This window comes from Mytilus galloprovincialis, chromosome 4 (genome assembly GCF_965363235.1).
Source record: "Mytilus galloprovincialis chromosome 4, xbMytGall1.hap1.1, whole genome shotgun sequence".
NCBI lineage: Eukaryota > Metazoa > Mollusca > Bivalvia > Mytilida > Mytilidae > Mytilus > Mytilus galloprovincialis.
The window spans coordinates 34,499,739-34,520,965 of record NC_134841.1 but is presented as its reverse complement, the minus strand read 5'-3'; the positions used below and the strand labels follow the sequence as shown (position 1 = coordinate 34,520,965).

Below are 21,227 nucleotides of genomic sequence, written 5' to 3'. Positions count from 1 at the left end.
AGGAGATATTTTCATTCTCAATTGCTGTATAATTGGTGAATACTACATCTTATCGTTTTTAGGAAAACAAGAAGAAAGATATATCAATCTTCTCATATTTTTCAATGATTTCAATTAGTTTCAAAGTTTGTCCCATATTACAATCATTAGACTACTTCAAGTTTTCATGTTACATTAATAACAAACATATCTTCATAAAATCCTAAATAAATATATCCTATACGTAATACTAAATTCCAAAATTAACTTTTTATATAGTTTCTATTAAATTGGCACTTGTCTCTGAAAAAAACCATTAGTTATACCTTAATATCATGAACACGTGCTATATTAAAGTATAATATATATAGGAACTTTATTTTCAGAGACAAGTGCCTCTGGCTTAGACAAATTAATTATGGTATGAAAAGATAAGAAGCACAATAGAACTTGACACCGATTGAATGATTGACACCTTTAACACATGTTTATAACACTATTGATTGTATTAATATGTTGGTCAGTTGTTAGAAGTCCCTGAGTTTCCGTAGAGAAGTGCCAAAATTTCAGCAGGAAAAATTGGTAATGTATATTTGTAAATAACATAGTCCAGCATCCTTTGTCAGCAGAGTTCTAACTTGCATTATCAGTGTTGATATAAGTACGACACAGGTAACCGCTATACCAAAAGCTAAGGAAAACAAACTATAAGCTATAAAGGAACATAAAAACAAATACAAAAATAGAAATCTAAAAACTGTGAACAGCTTTGCCTGAAGGAGTATCAATATAAAAAAGAAAATGTGGTATGATTGCCAATGAGACAACTGTCCACAAGAGACCAAAATGACACAGACATTAACAACTATAGGTCATCGTACGCCCTTCAACAATGAGCAAAGCCCATACCGCATAGTCAGCTATAAAAGGCCCCGATATGACAATGTAAAACAATTCAAACGAGAAAACTAACAGACTTTGATTAAAAAAAGTTAAACGATGAACTGAAAATGCATCATTCAGATACAAAGGCACACCAGTGCTATTCAAAAAGATACGTACCAAGCTATATATAGTAACACCACACGCTATTTTGTGAAATCCGTGCACAAAACACAGGTTTTGCCATATGATCGACAACACAGAACGATGAGTCATTTATGTGACACAGACGAAGAAGGGTCAAAAGATGATTCATAAGGGGCACCCGAATGGGCCGTACGAAAAGTCTTTCAACAACAACTTGTTGATAACGTAATATTAGAAACTGTTTAATTATCACCGCCATATCCGTACTATTTTTCAATTTGTGGTGTAATTCTCGAATTAGTGTCGAATGCTTTGCTAAAGTCTGATATAGAAAGATTTTTTAATGTGACGTCATACGAATTCATAATAGAATTGAGAATGGAAATGGGGAATGCGTCAAAGATACAACAACCAAACTATAGAGCAGAAAACAGCCGAAGGCCACCAATGTGTCTTCAATATAGCAAAAAATCCCGCAACCAGACGCAGACTTCAGCTGCCCCTGAAACAAAAATGTGAGCTTGTTCAGTAAAAATGTTCTGATCAGAAATAAAAACACTACCGAAGCCATGTTAAAGTGAGTATTTGTATCCATCTGATTAGTTAAGCCTTTTGCAAATGATTTTTATAGTTTGCTCTTATGTTGTACTGTTACACCACTGTCCCAAGTTAGGGGAGGGTTGGGATCCTGCTAACATATTTATCCCCTCCACTTTATGTATGTATGTATGTAGGTATGTGCCTGAACCAAGGAGCCTGTAATTCAGTGGTTGTCGTTTGTTTATTTGTTTGTTTGTTTATGTGTTACGTATTTGTTTTTCTTTCGTTTTTTGGTAAATAAATTAGACCGTTAGTTTTTTTGTTTGCATTGTTTTACATTAACATTTCGGGGCCTTTTAGAGCTAACTATGAGGTAGTAGCTTTGCTCATTGTTGCAGGTCGTACAGTGACCTATAGTTGTTCATTTCGGTGTCATTTGGTCTCTTTCGGAGAGTTGTCTCATTGGCAATCAAGCCACATTTTTTTTTTTTTATAAATTCCAGACGTAAATTAAATTAAATAATTTTCATTTCATTTTAATTAGTGTCTAGAAATATCGATGAGCTGTTATATCCTGACCTCTTCGAACAGCGATAAAAGCGGAATAACTTTGAATTCCATAAGGATCTTAAACGCATTTTCAGATGACATAGGTATCATTATAACTAGTAAGTAGATTTTGTTGTTCGAATTTAGACGTTAAGTGTTTTCATGATCATATACTTTTTTTTTCATTTCAAAGCGTTAGTCTTAGATTTCATTGAAAAAAGTATCATGCGGAAACAGATAATGTCCGTTTTGATTTTAAATACTTGCATTAAAAGCTTAATGTCTTGCATGCGATAGTGTCATAGTCTATTGTCCGTTTGTATCAAATTTAAGTTTTCGGTTAAGTTATAGTTAACCATGCAGTTGTATAATTCGGAGTTTAGTATGACGTCCATTATCACTGAACTAATAACATATTTGTTTAGGGGCCAGCTGAAGTACTCCTCCTGGTGCTGGAGTTTCTCGCTGCATTGAAGACCCATTGGGGGCCTTCTGCTGATGTCTGCTCTATGGTCGGGTTGTTGTCTCTTTGACACATTCCCCATTTCCATTCTCAATTTTAGTTGTAACCTTTATTCATTGCAGGCTTTTTCCTAAAACAAACAACTACAGCCAACAATTGAAAATAATATAATTTTTTAATTCCTCCACGTCCTACGGCATATACATGCACATTTACTTCTTTGTTTCAGAAATTTGCTTTTTAAGCAACACAAAAACAAAAAGAAAGAAAAAAAAAGGAAATAAGCAGAAGACATTGAAAAGGAAATATCAATTTATTTGCATATATTTTTATAAACATTAATTATTTCATCCCATCTTTTAAGAAGGTCAATTTTTGAAGTTTTCCAGAATTTCGAAAGTAAGGGCCAGCCTCGTTTTGCTGTCTGAAGAACATAAGTATTACTTGGTTCCATATGATAACTGTATGCTCCCATAACTAAAGATTGAACTAGTCTGCAGCATATACAGATTCTCATCACATCCATTTCTTCAGCATTCAATGTTGATTGGGTAAAATAGCCTGCAAGCACGTGACCACCAACCTCCAACTGGTCGAATTCTTTGCAATCGATAGACATATAGGCAACCATAATGGCAACGTCAAAAACTCTATAGGAATATGACGCATCAGCAAAATCAATAAATGCAGTGACGTCACATGGACATTTTTCACCGCTTTCTGTTTTCTTATTTCCTAGAATTTCTCTCACAAGTATATTTTGTTCATTTATATCTCCGTGAACATACCCTATAGTGAATAAGACATAAAAATGTTTTTTTTTTATAGTATACGTCATATCAATAAAAGCACCTGCATTATTAATTAGCTATCTAATCATTTGACTAAATATGGATATATGAATCTGGTCCTACGATACAAAAACTGTTCTCCAGAGTGAAACAATTTTTCAACAATGAAGATCGGAAGTTTATCTATACACAGATGCTGCGACTGATTATCATTTTGTTACTCTTATACACGTATATGTCAAATTGTGCTGTAAAGGTATAGAACCACTAATTCAGGCCCGGTCGGAAAGATTATACAAGATAGAAGTACATTTTAAACAAAATAGTTCCTGCGCATAGCTGTATCTTTGTCAATAGTGGGCATATTTGGGTAGTATCAAATGAAAGCTTGGTGACTTGGAATCAATGTAGAAATTTTGTTGAAAAGTTTATTTGAATAATAAAGAAGTATATGGAATTTTAGTTGGAGGGCTCATTTGGCCTGTTGTTCAGATCAGAAGTTCCTGTTTTTGTTCTATCAAACTTCCGGGAACAGTACGCTTTAATATGCAATTAAATGTATGTTGATTTTTTTAGCACAAGTCGTTATATTGAACAGTTTTGACTTGAAATAACTGCCACCTTATTTGAACTTAAGACAAAGTAGCCATTAATGCTTGAAATTGTAGAATTTAACATAGAAAGCAATGGGGCTATGAATAAGTGGTGTTATACCCTGAGGCAGATAATCAATACATATTACCTTACTTCAGTCAGAGTTTTCTTATACTTTGCCAAAATGAAGATTTCACTGTGCTTATGTCTTAAATACAGTAAAAAGTATGGGTCACCGTGCTATTTTTTCAAGCAACGGGTCATTCAAAATTGCTTTAATGTGCTTAAATTGTTCATGAAAAAACACATTCATGAGTATAAAATGAAAATAAAATATGATAATATAGGTTTTATAATATGTTTTAAGAAAATAAAAAGACAAAATGATGTCATCGAACTTGTTTTCTTGCTCCGAGCAAAAAAAAAATATTTCCATATCACTCCAGTATATTTTTTTTAATTAGAGTTATCTCCCCATCATCAATTGAAAAATTGATTAAAAACACAAATATTTGGTATTTGTTTAAGATGGTACCCAAGATCTTCCCTAAAATTAATTTGGCTCGTTTTAATTTTCATAAAATTGTGGCAAAGTATTTACCGTTGACCCTCTGACAAAAATATAAAAATTTCCATTTTAAAAAAATTTGAACCAACCAATTTATCAGAAAAATTACACTGGTTATATAGCAGTTTGACAAACACTAATTTTGATCATTGAAAAGCCTAACATTCCCTTAACAACACAACGTAATTAAAACATTTTGCTGATTTTACAGAGTTATCTCCCTGTAGTGTTACACCGCAGTCCCACTAGGCCACGATCGCACTACGATCCGTGAAAAAAAATGCAAATTTTGATGATCGTAGTACGATCGTGTAGATCGTAGTAAGGTCGTGTCACGGTCGTGGTGAGGTGGCCAACTTGGAACATGTTCCAAACAATCGTGGTGCGGTCGTTGCGAAATAATGTCGTAGAAGAAGCGTAGTGACAGCGTACTAAGGTCGTACTAAAATCGCAAAGGTCGATGTACCATCGTAGCGAGAGCGTAACGAAAGTGTGATTCTATTCGGACAGACTGCGCTACGATCTAACAGTGACGTTATTACGACCCCACTACAACCATCACGTTCTCACCGCTACCCAACTATGCTTCCTCTACGACTATACTACGTTTACACCACGCTGTTCAAGACCATAGTACGATTCTAGCACGCCCTTGTGGTCCTCATCACGCTCTTCTTACGACCTGATTACGTTCATACTACGACCATCATTCTCATTGTCATTTTCAAATAAAATACATAAAATCTCTCTAGATTTTGTGTGTCTGTATGTATTTAGGACTTCTTGTCCATTTTCTGTAACAGCTCAACCATGCTTCTCGTTTTTATATAGATTAGACCGTTGGTTTTCCCGTTTGAATGGTTTTACACTAGTAATTTTTGAGGCCCTTTATAGCTTGCTGTTCGGTGTGAGCCAAGGTTCGGTGTTGAAGGCCGTACCTTGGCCTATAATGGTTTACTTTAATAAATTGTTACTTGGATGGAGAGTTGTCTCATTGGCACTCTACCACACATTCCACGTATCTATTGACACTGCTATGTCATCTCTGCTATAGTTCACTAAAATATCGTCATTTGAGCTTTATGGACCAGCAATAGGTTGTAATTTAGGTTGGATTGTTCGGTCCGACTATCAGAGCTCCCTCTGCCTCTACATCAACCCATACCACCACGCCCACGTGTTCTATTAGATTTTGGTGGTATGCCTGACAGTGTATTGTTTCCGTGAAATCTACGTATTAATCAGAAATAGAACGAATGAAACTGTATTGATATGGAACACAATGTTGACGTTATTGCCGAAAACGTAGTAAGATCGCGGTATGAACGTAATTTTAATTGTAGTAAGAACGTGCTATAATCGCAGTAGAAGCGTGGTAAGATCGTGTTGCAATCGCATAACTCGTGGTATAGTCGTAGTGAGAACGTGATGAGCGTAGAAAGATCTTGATAAGCGTAGTGAGGTCGCAGAATAAGCGCGATGAGAACGTCGTATAATCGTAGCGGGATCGTTGCAGAAGCGTAATGAGGACGTAGTAGCCTCGTGAAAGCAACGAAAATTTACATTTTCATGCCGCTCATACCGGGACCTCACCACGATCTGAATTTATTTTAGATCGCGGTGAGTGTGGTGCGATCGTGGTCTAGTGGGACTGGTGCGTTAGGTACCACCTTAAACAATTAAATAATGCAATAATCATTATGTTTTCTTTAATAAATCTGAACAGTTTAACCAATATATTGTAAATATGTGTCCAAATTTGCAGATTTGAACAAAGAACTAGACCGATCGTGTACTGTGTTTGTACAATCCAAGATGGCGGTATACCATGACTGTATCTAAACTGCTCAACAGTTATGCTATTAAAAAAACACTTTCAATGTTGGTACGAAGTTTTATTTAGATGAGCAGTGAAAATAAAATGCTTATTCTTCAAAGCAAAACATTTATATCGCAATCAATTGTAGTAGACACATGTAATTACATGTACAACAACAAACTTAAAAAGACAAACTTTTAATATAACACATGTGACACACATATGCATAGAAATCGATCGGCTTTACTGACACTTTTATTTACATTCATAATTAAAACAGAAGAGATTTAAAGTGAAATCTCACAATCTTACTGGTAAATAATCAGCATATCAAAGAAAAAAAAACGCTTTCATTTTTTTTTTATCACATTCTCTGTAAATAATGGACTTAATTATCATGTCTTTGCATAAAATCGAGTCGTCCCTTAATACGACGTATCACCCCTTGAAATGCATCGATGCAGCTTCTTTGGTTTTTAAAAATGAAATGTCGAGGGCAGTTATAGATTACATTTCTAATAGAACTGATGACATATTCCTACAATTTTCGTTTCAGACAAAATAAAATAAAATATGAAGATGATATGCAAAGGATGATGGGAAATAGAGGGAATGACGAAGCTTGTTTTATGTCGACATGTTTTACCTTCTGTTATTTTATTGTAGTTAGGTACCACTTCATCTTGGAAGGCCTTTATCACTTCATTTACAATCTGAAGATTTTCTTTATCCTTTACGGCAAACGTGTATTCCAACAGTCCTGCCATTTCTGTGAGACTCCAAATGAATCCATTAGATTTGTTCCTGAAGTACTTGTTTTCAAATCCCTACCAACAATAAAGACGAATCCTTTTAACAAACCCCCTATCAACACACAACACATTAAATGTTCTTCTTTCAACGATTTTTCTGTTAACACATGGCGCTTTTAATCGTTTTAATGTAATTTCTATTATAACAAGGCCCACAACTGACACGAGTTAAATATGTGTTTAAAACAGGAAACGCTATTGCTGATATTCCATGCTTTGCTATATTTTAGGGGGCGTCACGCCCTTGTCTAAATCCGCACCTGATCTGGGACCAATGACATCTATCTATAAGTCTAGGCATACAGTAAATTAAAAATCTACGCTATAAGTTTGTTCTAACAAAAGGCTGCTTTAGATATACACGGCCACCTACAGCTTTATTTGAGATTCTAGGTGGTCGAGTAGTCTAGCGCGTCGGCCATAGTGCAATGCGATTTGGTGTCACGATATCTCAGTAGCATGAGTTCGAATCCCGGTCAGGGAAGAACAAAAAGTTGGCTTTAGCAAATTTACAGATCTAACATTGATGGGCTGTCTGATATTTAGACGAATTGTATATATATTTTGATTTTTGATGTACAGTACCTGAAGAGCATTGTGCATCTTTCCAGCAAAAACACCAATATTATATAGAGTAGTTGGTAGGTATGGTTTCTTACAAACGACATCTCCTTCAATGTAATTTAGCATATGGAAAATGTATGGACCGCATGTACCTGAAGAAAAATATATAGATTAAAACACAAAATTCAATACATTTGTTTGTTGCAATTACATTTTTATCAGGTACACGGATCAGTATAATGAATAAGCGTTGTTTTTATTTTTTACAGCACTCGGTCGATACAGGTTGATTATCATTCCTCGAGGGTATCATCAGCTTAGTGGTCAGTTCTTTGGTACTTACACGATTTATTCAAACCTAAAATTTACTAAATTGGCAAACTAAGGGAACTCGGCCAAAGTTGACCTTAGATGGATATGGCTATTTCTAATGTCCTTTTTTGTCATATACTGTAGCTCGTCTACTGTTTCGGTTCTTATACATCATTGGTTTTTAGCTTTACTAATGAAAGTAAACCCAGCTTCGGACACATGACATTTATAACGTGTTGTCTCATTTTAGTTGCCAAGGGAGATTTGTTTTCAAATCATCTTCTAAAAGTTAGCTTGATTTTTGATTGCAAAGTGGCTAAAAACAGGCATTAAAACTCAATAAAACATCATCTGCAGCATTCAAGTCAGTATTATTGTTTTCTAGTAATAGTGTGCAATCCCTATAACCCCTTAGCAACAATCTATTCTGATATTTTGTTATTTAAAAAAAAAACAGAATGGATTGATAAGATTCTTTTAAAACATCATATATGCTGATGAGGGGTGTCAGTTTTTCGTAATATGTATTGACGCTATTGCTTTTTTTTTTACTTTTTATGCGTATTACAGATGATTCTGTTTAGTTGTCTGTGATGCAATTATAAATATTCAGCAACGTCGGACTCGGGACGCTAAATCCGATGACTCGTGGAGAGAGAGAGAGAGAGAGAGAGAGAGAGAGAGAGAGAGAGAGAGAGAGAGAGAGAGAGAGTGTGTGTGCGACACTCTCTGCACGTTTAACAAGTTGAACTCTTCAGTTGTAAATATGTTGTACTTTATGTTTCAGGTAAAATATTAGCCCTTATCCTGCATACCATCATGATTTCCAAATGGAAGTCCAAATTTGCAACTCTTTATTCCGCTCGACTCACTTGACAAAACTTATTGTATATTAACTAATTAGTTCTTCTAGTCCTTATAAAATTGAGAATGGAAATGGGGAATGTGTCAATGAGACAACAATCTGACCATAGAAAAAACAACAGCAGAAGGTCATCAACAGGTCTTCAATGCAGCGAGAAATTCCCGCACCCGGAGGCGTCCTTCGGCTGGACCCCAAACAAATACATATACTAGTTCGGCGGGGTTAAACATGTTTATGAGATCTCAACCCTCCCCTATACCTCTAGCCAATGTAGAAAAGTAAACATATAACAATACGCACATTAAAATTCAGTTCAAGAGAAGTCCAAGTCTGATTTCAGAAGATGAATTTTGCATTAGACATTGAACGTTATATAACGTTAAGCAAGCAACATCCTCGGTCCTTTATCTAAAGCGGTTTTAATTGCCACCGGATGTAACAATTATTTTATACAGACATTTTGCTACCGGGCAATGAAGCAAATACTCAATACACAAAGCCTTCTAGAAAAAATGGTGTAACTACTAATTTAACAAACGAAAATTCGCATTGTTCATGGACAATTTTGGTTATTTCTTTTGTTGTCTTATTTAAGTATGATAGTTTTGTGATTAAATATATATAGTTATCAGTGTGTTCTTTTGGATTTTCATGACATTTTGATTCCCTTCAAATATGGTCGTTTCGGTATACTCTAAAAGTCTATACAACATTGATATTCCAAAAAAAAGTTATATATGTTTGAGTGAGTTTTGCGCTTGAAATATAATACTAACGATCTGGATTATTTTCGTCTGGTACCGTTTCTACTGCCCATGTCTGTCCGTGAATGTTGCGTACTGGTTCCTGTACAGGCAGACCTTTTCTATGCAAGTGGTAAAAAAGTTGATGTTGGGCTTCTGTCAACAAAACAAATTTAGTTAAATTGCAACAAAATTTGACAATTCCCTCTAGAAATACAATTTCAAGAATTCAAAATTTTAAATTTAAACAATTAAACAGTTTTCTTTAAAAGTGTTCATAAATCTAGATTGTCAATTTCATATGTTGTTAAAATGTTTTTGAAGTAATTCCATTGATACGATAATAACATTAACGGTACCAATTTTCCTGCACCAGATGCGCATTTCGACAATACATGTCTCTTCAGTGATGCTCGTGTAAAAATCTATTAACATTCATATTATAATTAAAAACTGTTATATACAATTTAAATTTTCGATGATTATTTCGATTGTTTGTTAGCGTAAATTATCATTACATGTATTAACTAATTTATAGTAGACTAAGTGTCGTATCTAGATAATTCCCTATGTTTGCGATATTGTATCTTAATTCCCACTGGAAATTCACAGCGTAAAATATATCTCTTTATCTCGAAAAAATATTTTTTGAGATAACAAGATAGACAGAAGTTTACATACATACATCTTAAATTTAATTTGGTTTTGTGGAATTATGATGTATTATATTTTAGTGTTGCTTCTTAAATTGTAAATGGTTTTCCTTTATTATCAATTTTCTTTACCTTAAATTTAAATTTGATCATGTCTTTCCTCTTCCATTGAGTTAGTACTATACTTAACAAATAAAGTATCAAACAAATATTAACCTCTATAAAAATGTGACCAGTCCTAATATTGCTCAATCTAAACATTATGTTTGTTACTTTTTCCATCAATTTGGACTTTTGTTAACTTGGGAATTTCATGCATGTGTATTGCGCATGAATATCCATTTATCCAGTCCTTTTAAGCAGCCATATGTTTATTTCACCTAGGACACAGGCATGCATGTAACCAGTAAAAAAAATGCTACGTGTTAAATGTATTTGTACAGAAGAAGCAAAATTATTAAATAATACCTTACCTATTATAGCTGGGTCTTTAGAATCACCAGAGTTTAGTACTTTTAGTACATAGCCTGATGGATTTATAGTTTCAATATATGTAGTATTTATGTCTGTGTCTACATGTATGTGATAATTCCTGTCATCGTAACTGTTCAATTCTGTAAAATCTATAACTTCCATTCCATAGAGGCGACGGACAAATTTCTTTATAAAAGACTGTGGAATAACGGGTTTTATTTCCGATGGATCTCTTTTTTCTACATCAGCATTGCCATTAAGTGTTCCATTGGTAGGAGATGACATTCTTGGACGATATTATCGATACCTGTGAAAAATTTATAAGATGAACTTATAGCTATACATTTAAATAGTTTTTTTTTAACAAAAGTATACAACTTTCAATGTAAAATAGCTATAAATTTACATTTAAAACAAATTAATAAACGTGCTATATGTATATGTTTGGGCTAAAACAGGGGCCTTACCAGGTCTACTCCTTTGCTGACGATTTTTGTTGTGGGTTTTTGTTGTTGTGGTATATATTGAAATATAAGATAAGGAATACTAGATTTATGGTAAAGATGTTTTGTAAAAATAACTCTAATGTTGTAGGTTTATTTTAAGATAGCACAATACAAAGACCCGGGCCCCTTCCCCAGTCAGACAAATTTTAAAGTGATGTAATGTTGTTCATCCAGCTAGGAAATAAATGATGCGTTTTGTATAAATTAATGTTTGCACTTTTAGGCTTTGAACAATCTTTTTGTACGGAAATGAAATAGTCAAGAAAAAAAAAGAACTCAAAAAAAATAAATTGCATGAAATGTTTACAAATTTTATATAAGAAAAATATTTAAATTTGTACTTCAAAGCTTTGAACGATCAATTAATTCTGTAAAATAGTGGGTTTTTTTAATGCATTAAATATTTAACACTGTGTAACAGAAACTATGAGTGGGTGGATATTTGTTGATTATGGCAAGCCGTTCTCGTCAAAACTATGTTTAAACCATTTTTCGAAAAATTTACACACTGAGAATTACAACAAAGCACACTGAGATTTAAAAACTTCAAAACGCACATTGAGAATTGAAAATTACACACTGAGAATTGAAAATTACACACTGAGAATTAAAAATTACACACTGAGATTTTATAAAGACGCACTGAGATTACAAAAATGAAAAACGCACTCTGAGAATTGAAAATTACACACTGAGATTTCAAAAAGACACACTGAGAATAAATAAACTGAAAACACACACTGAGAATTTGAAATTACACACTGAGAATTTAAAATTACACACTGAGATTTGTGCGCACTTTTTATGCGCACATATCTAATTAGCATACTTAATCTGAATCTATTACAAGCTTAAAACAACAAGGGGACAAAACTCGTTAGTCCTTCGATTTGGTTCCAAATTATTAATAAAAAAAACTTTAGAAATACAAGAACAAGAAAAATACCCACTTACTCTTATTACAAAATATAACCAAATGGTGAAAAACTTTATTAAAATTATAAGAAAACATTGGAACAATCTGCAAAAGAATGCAGTGAAATTTTTACTCAAGTGTCTATTATAGCATATAAACGTAACAAAAATATAAAAGATTAAATAGCGAAATCAGGGAAACAGTTGGAAGACTTTGAAAAGGGACACATGTTTAATTACTGGTAGTAATGATCTGAATTATAGGCAACAAACTTATGAATATGAGCGATGTTAAGTCTTGAAATTTATTACGAATGTTGGTTGAAGGAATCGCATTTCATTATAATGACAAGAGTTCTTGAGATCAAGATATAAATCTGTTGAATTATTCATCTCATGAATATTCATTATTAATTTGCATATTAATCTCAGTGCGTATTTTTGAAATCTCAGTGTGTAATTAACAATTCTCAGTGTGTGTTTTTCAATTTATTTCATCTCAGTGTGTCTTTTTAAAATCTCAGTGTGTAATTTTGAATTCTCAGTGTGTGTTTTTTATTTTTTTAAATCTCAGTGTGTAATTTCGATTTCTCAGTGTGTTAATTTATGTTTTTAATTCTCAGTGTGTATTTTTTTTCGAAAAAAGGGTTTAAACATAGTTTTGACGAGAACGGCTTGCTATAGTTGATGTCTTTTCCTCACAAAATATCTACCCATTCGTACTTATATAATATAAAAAAAAGTCCATCTGTCCTGAAAATAAAAAAAAATATTTTATATAATTTTTTAACTTAAAATATTTTAATAAATATTTTTTTTCAATAAATAGAATTCAAGGGGTGCAACAGTTGTTTATAAAATATGTTCATACTCAAACTCTCAAAAACAGTCCTTTAAACTTAAGTCATGACAAGCACCATCCTAAACATTGATATCGGCAAATTCATTGACTATGCTATTGAGTATCTTTTAGTAGGTATAGCCAACATTTGTGGATACACTATACAGGACAGACGAACCAATGAAAGTGATGTTAAATACCAACAATCTAGGTGCATGGTAAATTCCAGTGACAATATGAAAATAGTCTATTGCCTATACATAATTCCAATTACAACAAGACTCTGTCAGAGTGACAACAACCCGGATTTTGTAACATTTATCTGTCTTATGGCAATTTTCAATATCACAAGGACCATAACTATTGAACAGTAAATAGTTATCAAAGGTAACAGGATTAAAGTTTAGTACACCAGACGCGCGTTTCGTCTACATAAGACTCATCAGTGACGCTAATATCAAAATATCTATAAAGTCAAACAAGTACAAAATTGAAGAGCATTGAGGATCCAAAATTCCAAAAAGTTGTGTCAATAAAAGTGACAATCATCAATATTAAACTTGACCTCCATTTTGTCATCAGTAACATCATATTTAAAAAGCTTTGATTGAACGTATCATGAGTTAAAGCATGGACACAACTGGAAACACTTTTTTTCCAATTTTTCAAGAACCATTACTCCTGAACGATAAAAGTGAAAAATCATTAATATTGAACTTGAGCTCCATTTTGTCATCAGGAACAACAAATTTAAATTTGTAAAGCCTTGGTTGAACGGTTCATGAGTAAATGGGTATTGTTTGGCAACCACCCGCCCGGAAACCCACCCACCTTACATCCCAACCCAAATAAACAACCGATTGTCCCTTCAGAAATCCGGTTACAAATGCCAACACATTTTTACCTAGAATTGTTGTCAGATTAAATAATTTAAAAAAATTGAGGCATTCAGGGAATGAACTTTTGTAATATATTTATTATGTAATATAGTATGGGAGAACTTTGCTTTTAAAATATATTGTTCACCCATGCTCATCCATCATCATAACCTTTTATCGTCTGCCTCAATTTGACATTCGTTTTAACATTTTACTTTGATACATATTTTTTCAATTCCAAAGCACAGCACCATTGTATTTTTACCCAAGTTCGTCATAAAAGTATGCATGTGACCTATAGCTGTTAATTTCTGTGTCATGTGGTCTCTTGTTGAGACTTGTCTCATTGGCGATCATACCACATCTTCTTTTTTATATGATTGTACATGTACAATTGATGCAAATAATAAACACAAACTTTCATACAGTAATGAGAAAAAGGTTCCGATTCCAAATTTATTTATTAAAAAAGAAGACTTTAGTACATTATTTTGTATTTAATTATAATTATACATAAATTGCGAATTTACGGAGGAAATTCTTAGTGACATATAAAGTTTTAACACTTATTTGTTACGAAAACATTAGGTTATGCATATGCAATAGCCACAGATGTGCCCTCTTCATATACCTTCCGTGACAAATTATTAGTTATTGTGTTCTGTTATGAAGTCATAACCTTTCGAAACAACAACGACGGACGGGAACGTTGTTCAAGAATTATATATTTGAACGGTTGGGAAGCTTCGTAATAAATCGAGTGCAAAAAAGAGTATGATTTTGTCAAACGGAATAATAAAATTCGTTCTGCTTCTTTTTAAGCATTTTTTTTTTGTATTATATGTGATAAGGGACGACATAAAAAAATCAATGAAAGATAAAAAAACTTAATTCAAATAGTTTGAGGGGGGGAATGGGAGGGGGTCAACATTGCTGCAAGTTTTGTTTAATTGAAATCGATTTTATATATATCCTTATTGGTCAATCAATTTTTCCCAAATTAAGTTAAGAGGGGGGTAAAAAGGGGGGGGGGTCAGTGGAAAACCTTTATGAATTAAGTTTTTTATCCTACATTGAACTTTTGATGTGGTCCCTAACAGGTCCCTTTGTACATCATCCCACAACCTATAGTTAATTATTAAGATTTAACAAACAATTGAGTTCAGTGTTTACGGTAAACGTTCTTTGCCAAAACTGACTATAATTTTAATTATTTTTTAAGATTAATTGATTGCTGTTGTTTAGCGCTTAGCCTACCTTCAACAGGCTTTGTTATATCGTGGCGGTGAAGCGGGTTTTTTAAGTCGGAGAGTAACACCAACAGTCAGCAGAAAAGACAAATGCGCATGTCACTTGCGGGGTTCGAACACAAAACTGTGTTTATATTAGACGAACTACTTAGACAACTTTTATAGTAAGACTAAGGATCATAATGCCCATAAATTGGACATACAAAATATGAGGAAATGTACACAGAGATTCACTATGGATTAAATGTACAGGTTAAAGAGGCATTACATCTACTAGATTAAGAAAGGGAAGAGAAAGTCGATGAAAGATGCAGTCGATATTGTTGAATACTTAAATAAATATAAAACACACTTTAATATATGTGATTTTTCAAAATTAATCATAATTCAACCGTACATGTAATTATAAGGGGGTATTTTTTCACATATACTAGTAAGTTAGTCCTGTAGCAATATAAGGTTTCAAAACATAACAAGACAGTTTTTTGGAACCTATTTTTGCATTTATAGATTTTAATGTTTTTGCAATTTGCTAGTCTTCTCCAATTACAAAAAAAAAAAAAAAAAAAAAAAATTCCTTTCCATTCTCTTTGGTCCTTTTTGGTCATTTTCGGTCCATTTCTTTAATTCGTCGGACCCAATGTAGTTGGTTTTCAATGAAACAGAAATCCCTTGTATTGTGTTAAATAGTTTTAGACATAGAAGGTTTAGATGGAAACCATTTAATATACATCTTCATCAGCATACACAGTTTACAAACGTACCTGTAATGTGTGAAGGCACACATTGGGGGAATTCACATGGATTGTACACGGAGATGTACATGTTTATGCATTATGTATATTCAAAGGAACAATGATTAAATTTTGATTGTAAAAACCAAAGGACAGCTTTTAAGTTCATAAAAAAGCAATTCAGGTATGCAAGTATATTAGTCTGAAGTATTTCTTGTAATGTTTGGGATTTTTTAATTGATTTTGGATTCATATTTTATTTAATCAAACCGAGAGCAGAACATTTTTTCTGTCCTAGTTTTGCATTCAGATTTTTTTTCACCAATTTTGCGACATATTATTTATTTGATATTTAGATATTTGTACATAAGTAGTTAAACCATTTACGGCAGAAGATACCATAACAGAAGTATACTAGATATTCTGGAGGATTTCACAATTTATCTTAGAAGCACGTTTAAAAGTAACACATATAATCGGTAAGTTTTATCGATAACAATTTATCGGTTATAACTAATTATTAACCAAAAAAATCTAAGAGCATGTTTACCAATTATTATTTGTTTTTTTATTAATATTGTGTATGGTGTATAATAGTGACCTACCTGTCGTTTGACACAGCGACCTTCAAATGCCTGTTGGTTAAAGAGATAATCGTATTAAATACGCGAGAACAAATATCGTCTTATCAATTGTTTGATTTATGATTTTATACACACTATGTACATGAACATGTATATTATCGCATTCTGATTTAAAACATAAAAAAAATTGACATATCATGACATGTATCAAAATAATGATTGATATGTGTGAACTTTCTGAAATAATCCCCATTCGAACTCGACAAAAAATAAAAATAGCAACAACAAAATGTCACGAAAATGAAACCTAAAATCACATGTCCCGTACAGGAAAAAATATTTAAAAAAAAACTTGAACAAACACAAAAGGCTCTTAACAGTCTGGATCATTACCTATCAACAATATGCTATCTATATAATAATAATTATAATGTTTTAAATAAAAAAAAAATTTCTTTCTTCTTTTGTTTGGACAAAATTAAAATTATTGATTTTCAGACCAGAAGTTAGATTACGCTCGAATTATTTTTATCCGTTGCACGATCACATCATTTATTTACGTCAAGACAACGTTGATAAAATGTAATGGAAATTTATTAGAGCTAGCTGACAAAAAAAGGCAAAATAAGTATTTTTGCAATAAAATCCTACTCTAACATATTGAATAATCTACCTATAAATGTAGCAAATAATCTTTATATTTCTTTAGTAAATATTAACTTTGGTGGATAGTTGTCTAATTACATGTAGCAAGCCACATCTCTTATTTTTATATAGTTGACAATATCCTTAAGTGTGATATTGTTATCATTAAATTAGAAAAGGAGACAAACATCAATTTGTTTGTATCTTTATTCTGTAGATACAGCTTTCTTGAGATCTTTATTGATATCCACATCAATGGTCATGTCAATCTAAGTTTTTGCAATGGTTGGCTTCGGACAAATGACAACTTTATTAGAGTCGTTATAACAAAAATCACTGATTTGTAAATTCGTATAAATACAACTGTCTTGCTGCATCTAATCCTTTTGGTGATAAAGTGTTTTGCATAGTAGATGTTGAAATTATAACGGTTTTTTTTTTAAATAAATTGACGGTTATACGGTACAGAGTCTAACAGGACTGTGCCAACAAAATATCCAGGTTTCACTGAATGAATCGTGAAGTGGTGATCAGTTCTAAAATGCTGCAGTATTTTTTTAAATATTGCTAAAGGTATTTCTTCCAATCATAAAACATCAGCGGTTTTCTCCATATCTTTAACTAACTGGGAAATATTATGACCATTTCTACTGAAATTGTTTACACTTTCTGCAATCTGCAATATATATATATATATAACGTTATTGCTATTATACAATCAAAATATATTATACGTAGTATAGTTTGATTCAAGTATATTCAGAAGTGACAAGAAATTAAAAAAAAAAAGGTGCAACATGACTTATTTTCCTGCAACGGAACAAAAAATATACATGCATACACAAATAATCTTTAACATGAATATAGTTATATATATTCGCCATAGTGGTAAAGAGTATGTAAACTAATTAAAGTTTGAAATACAATGTTTTGAAGATAACAGAACACAAACATAAAGTTAAACGCCCTTTTCAAGGAATTTGTTGATGTATAAACTGGACTTATAGTCAGCCACAAACATATCAGATCATATCATAAAAGTCCGAAAGATTTTTATTCGTTTGATAGTGAATTGGTCGAGTTTATACACCAATAAATTCTTTTAAAAAGGCGTTTAATCCTATAATATATCAGTTATATTTTTTTTATGATAGAAACTATAATTTGTTTTGTACAAATCCTTGTTTTTACAAAAATAATATAAATGCGAAATACTAAGATTGTTGTAGGCGAGATAACTCGACATATATAACAACGAGGACAAATTTATTTATAGTATCAAATGATTTAAGGTTCATCATAACAAATGGACAAATATGGCCGTATTTTCAACTCAAAAACTACTCTGTGTACAGACTTACCTGTGCTGTTTTGAAAGTTTTAATGCCTAGCATCCACTAGATATATAAAAGTTGTATGCATTTTGGGTTTAAGAAAGATAAAATCTTTCTTGGTTTTTGATGGGCATTTTTTTTCTTTCTGCAGAAGGTGTAAAAATAAACAAACACCTGAATTACTTTGATACTGTCCACTCACTGACTCAGATAAACTCTTAACTCACCTATACATTTTTTGTAGTTGTGAAGATACCTGTTGTCCAAGTCAATTAAGGACAATCAAAACAATACAAACCGGTTTTTTACCTGAGGGAGCATCTCATAGTTGTTCCACAACTTAGTTAATTTTCACACCTTTTGCATGAAGGAAAAAAAATGCCCATCAAAATCCAAAAGAGATTTTATCTTTCTGAAACACAAAATGCATTTAACTTTATTATATCTAGTGGATGCCAGGCATTAAAACTTTTCCAACTTCACAGGTAAGTCTGTACTCAGAGTAATTTTTGGCATGTAAATACAGCCATATTTGTCCGTTTGTTATGATGAACCTTAATTTCTTTATTGTAACAGTTAGAAACGGACCAATCAAATAATGTTTTATTGAACGTGCCAGTCGTGGACGTACTATCCGTTGACTGTCCTGATCGGAGATCATTAGGCTGTTGACCACTGTTGTGTCGTAGTCGTTCTCAACTGTAGGTGTCGAGAGATGTTGAAAAGGTCTAGTAGTAGTAGAAATAGTGGCGAGTACCGAAGTCTCGCCGCGGAAGAGATTACGATAAACCGCGAGATTCCAATCCTTCTTACTAAACAAATCCTTGGTAACATGTACATAGAGAGGAGACTAAATGTGTACAAACCTGATGTCAAATTAAGATGTAGAAAATGTAATCACATTCAATCCTTTGAATTCATGAAAAATACAAACGCATAGAACAATATATTTTCTCATTAAATAGGCATTATTCCAAATTTACGTCCATTAATTACGTCTCAATAGAAGATTTCCCGCGGAAATGTCCATGTGTTAAACGGGATAGACCAAAACGAATTTAAGGTGTGTGTTGTTATTAACAATCAAATCATCCTGGTTAATGAACACAGTCAGATAATATATATATATATATATGTTAACTACATTTTAATGGTTTTCAGAAAAATGACTATCAGAAAAAAAATATTTGTCGCAGACAACGGTAAATAGCATACATTATCTTGACACGACACATGAAAACCCCTTAAGCATAATGGTGTATGGAATAGTCCATGGAATTGTCCAAACCGATACAGGTGAAATACGTAGAATAATAATTGTGAACACAGCAATAAGATCAGATTTAAGATCCTCATGAGCCCGTAGTAAAGTAAAAAAAACCTGTAAAAAGCATTATTTAATAAAATTTGCTCAAATTTGCTCGATTAACCTTGAAGTGAAGACTAATGAAATTTGCGTGTATAGAGTGAACTCCCTAAATAAAATAATACTGTGTTCTTGACGATTTCCTACCGCGATGATCGATAGAAATGATTTTTTACTATATAGTATGTTAATTACTTCCATGGTAAAACCAATTATGACCTATAATTCAGTAGTAACATACTTGGGTACATATATTTCTTTTCATAAACCCCAAAACAGAGCCTTATTTTTCAGTTTATGTGGAGGGGATCCCGCTTACATGCGCGTAGCTACGTTTACGTCAAAACGCCCGGGCGTACACTTGAATTTTGAAAATAAAACAAATAATCGACATAGAAATTAGAATAAGAAAAACGGGTCAAAAGAACATCATCCTTGTGCTTCTTTTTTCAATGGATTGTAATTTTGAATAAAAAGGGACTTAATTTTCTCCAATAGATCATTTAATATATTTGTTCGAATCTTTTGTAAAAGTTTGAATCTACTATGAATTCTACGTACTTTTCTTATATTTAAAGCTATTCAGTCACTATCTGCTGTTTGTATTTTGTCGAGCCTGTGATTTATGTCCCAAAAGCGAGACAAAGCGGCGTCAATATTAAGGTTTCGAATGTGGATAAAGTCTTTTAAATGAATCTCCGTGAAATTTTACGAAAGTTGGACAGAAACTGTTTATGATCAAAAGAGTATTCAGAGCAATAATAATAATGCAATTATATCTTTAATTTTCCCGCATTTTAAGGACAAAATGTACTTCTTTCTGCAATTAATAAGTGGTCTCAGTTTGGGCGCACATTTTGTTATTTCTCAATTACATTAACTACTTGTTGAACCTTCATCGAATTTTATGAAAATGCCGAAGAAGCTTTTTCTATGACTAATGTCTAAAGCTAAAATTTTGAAAGCATTTGTTTTCATTCATTTTCTGTTCTTTTCTGATAGACAGATAGCCGGACTCTTCTTTAAGCAAAATTTTTTACATGCTCAATTTACAAACCTTCATAGATTGTCGTGAAATATTCCAGATCAAGAAAAAAATATCAAAAGAAAATTTTAGATTTGTTTTTAAATCCCTTTAAATGAATGATACATTGATTCACTTTTTGTGGGAAGAAATCCTAGGTGTTCCAGAACTTTTTTCGTGTTCATTATAAGGTGCTTTTGTCGATTGTATGATTTTTTACTGACAGAAATCATTATGGTACTGTAAATTCAGAAATTAATGCGAGGTTTTTATTATTGCGCAAAATGCGACTGAGTTGTAAACGCAATAATTTAAACTCGCATTTTGAAATATTTTATATGGATTTAACAGGATTTTTCTCAAAATCGTAAAAATTAAAATCGCATTTAAGTCTA

The 21,227-nt window shown here is 32.5% G+C and overlaps 1 protein-coding gene across 2 annotated transcripts in view; it reads right to left on the bottom strand.

Annotated features, from left to right (window-relative positions):
• Window positions 1-2,854: 2,854 nt before the first annotated feature.
• Window positions 2,855-21,227, bottom strand: part of LOC143071969 (hydroxylysine kinase-like) — a 38,608-nt gene continuing 20,235 nt past the window's right edge. Inside the window, exons 1-6 of one of the 2 annotated variants that reach the window (XM_076246699.1) lie at window positions 16,485-16,636; window positions 10,755-11,062; window positions 9,662-9,784; window positions 7,730-7,860; window positions 6,979-7,159; window positions 2,855-3,349 (exon numbers count right to left, since the gene is read on the bottom strand). In XM_076246699.1, the coding sequence (XP_076102814.1) occupies window positions 2,874-3,349; window positions 6,979-7,159; window positions 7,730-7,860; window positions 9,662-9,784; window positions 10,755-11,040 (1,197 nt within the window). In that variant the 5' untranslated portion in view covers window positions 11,041-11,062; window positions 16,485-16,636 and the 3' untranslated portion in view covers window positions 2,855-2,873. Of the gene's footprint in view, window positions 3,350-6,978; window positions 7,160-7,729; window positions 7,861-9,661; window positions 9,785-10,754; window positions 11,063-16,484; window positions 16,637-21,227 lie in introns of those variants that run through there. The other variant, XM_076246700.1, reaches the window with a different exon arrangement.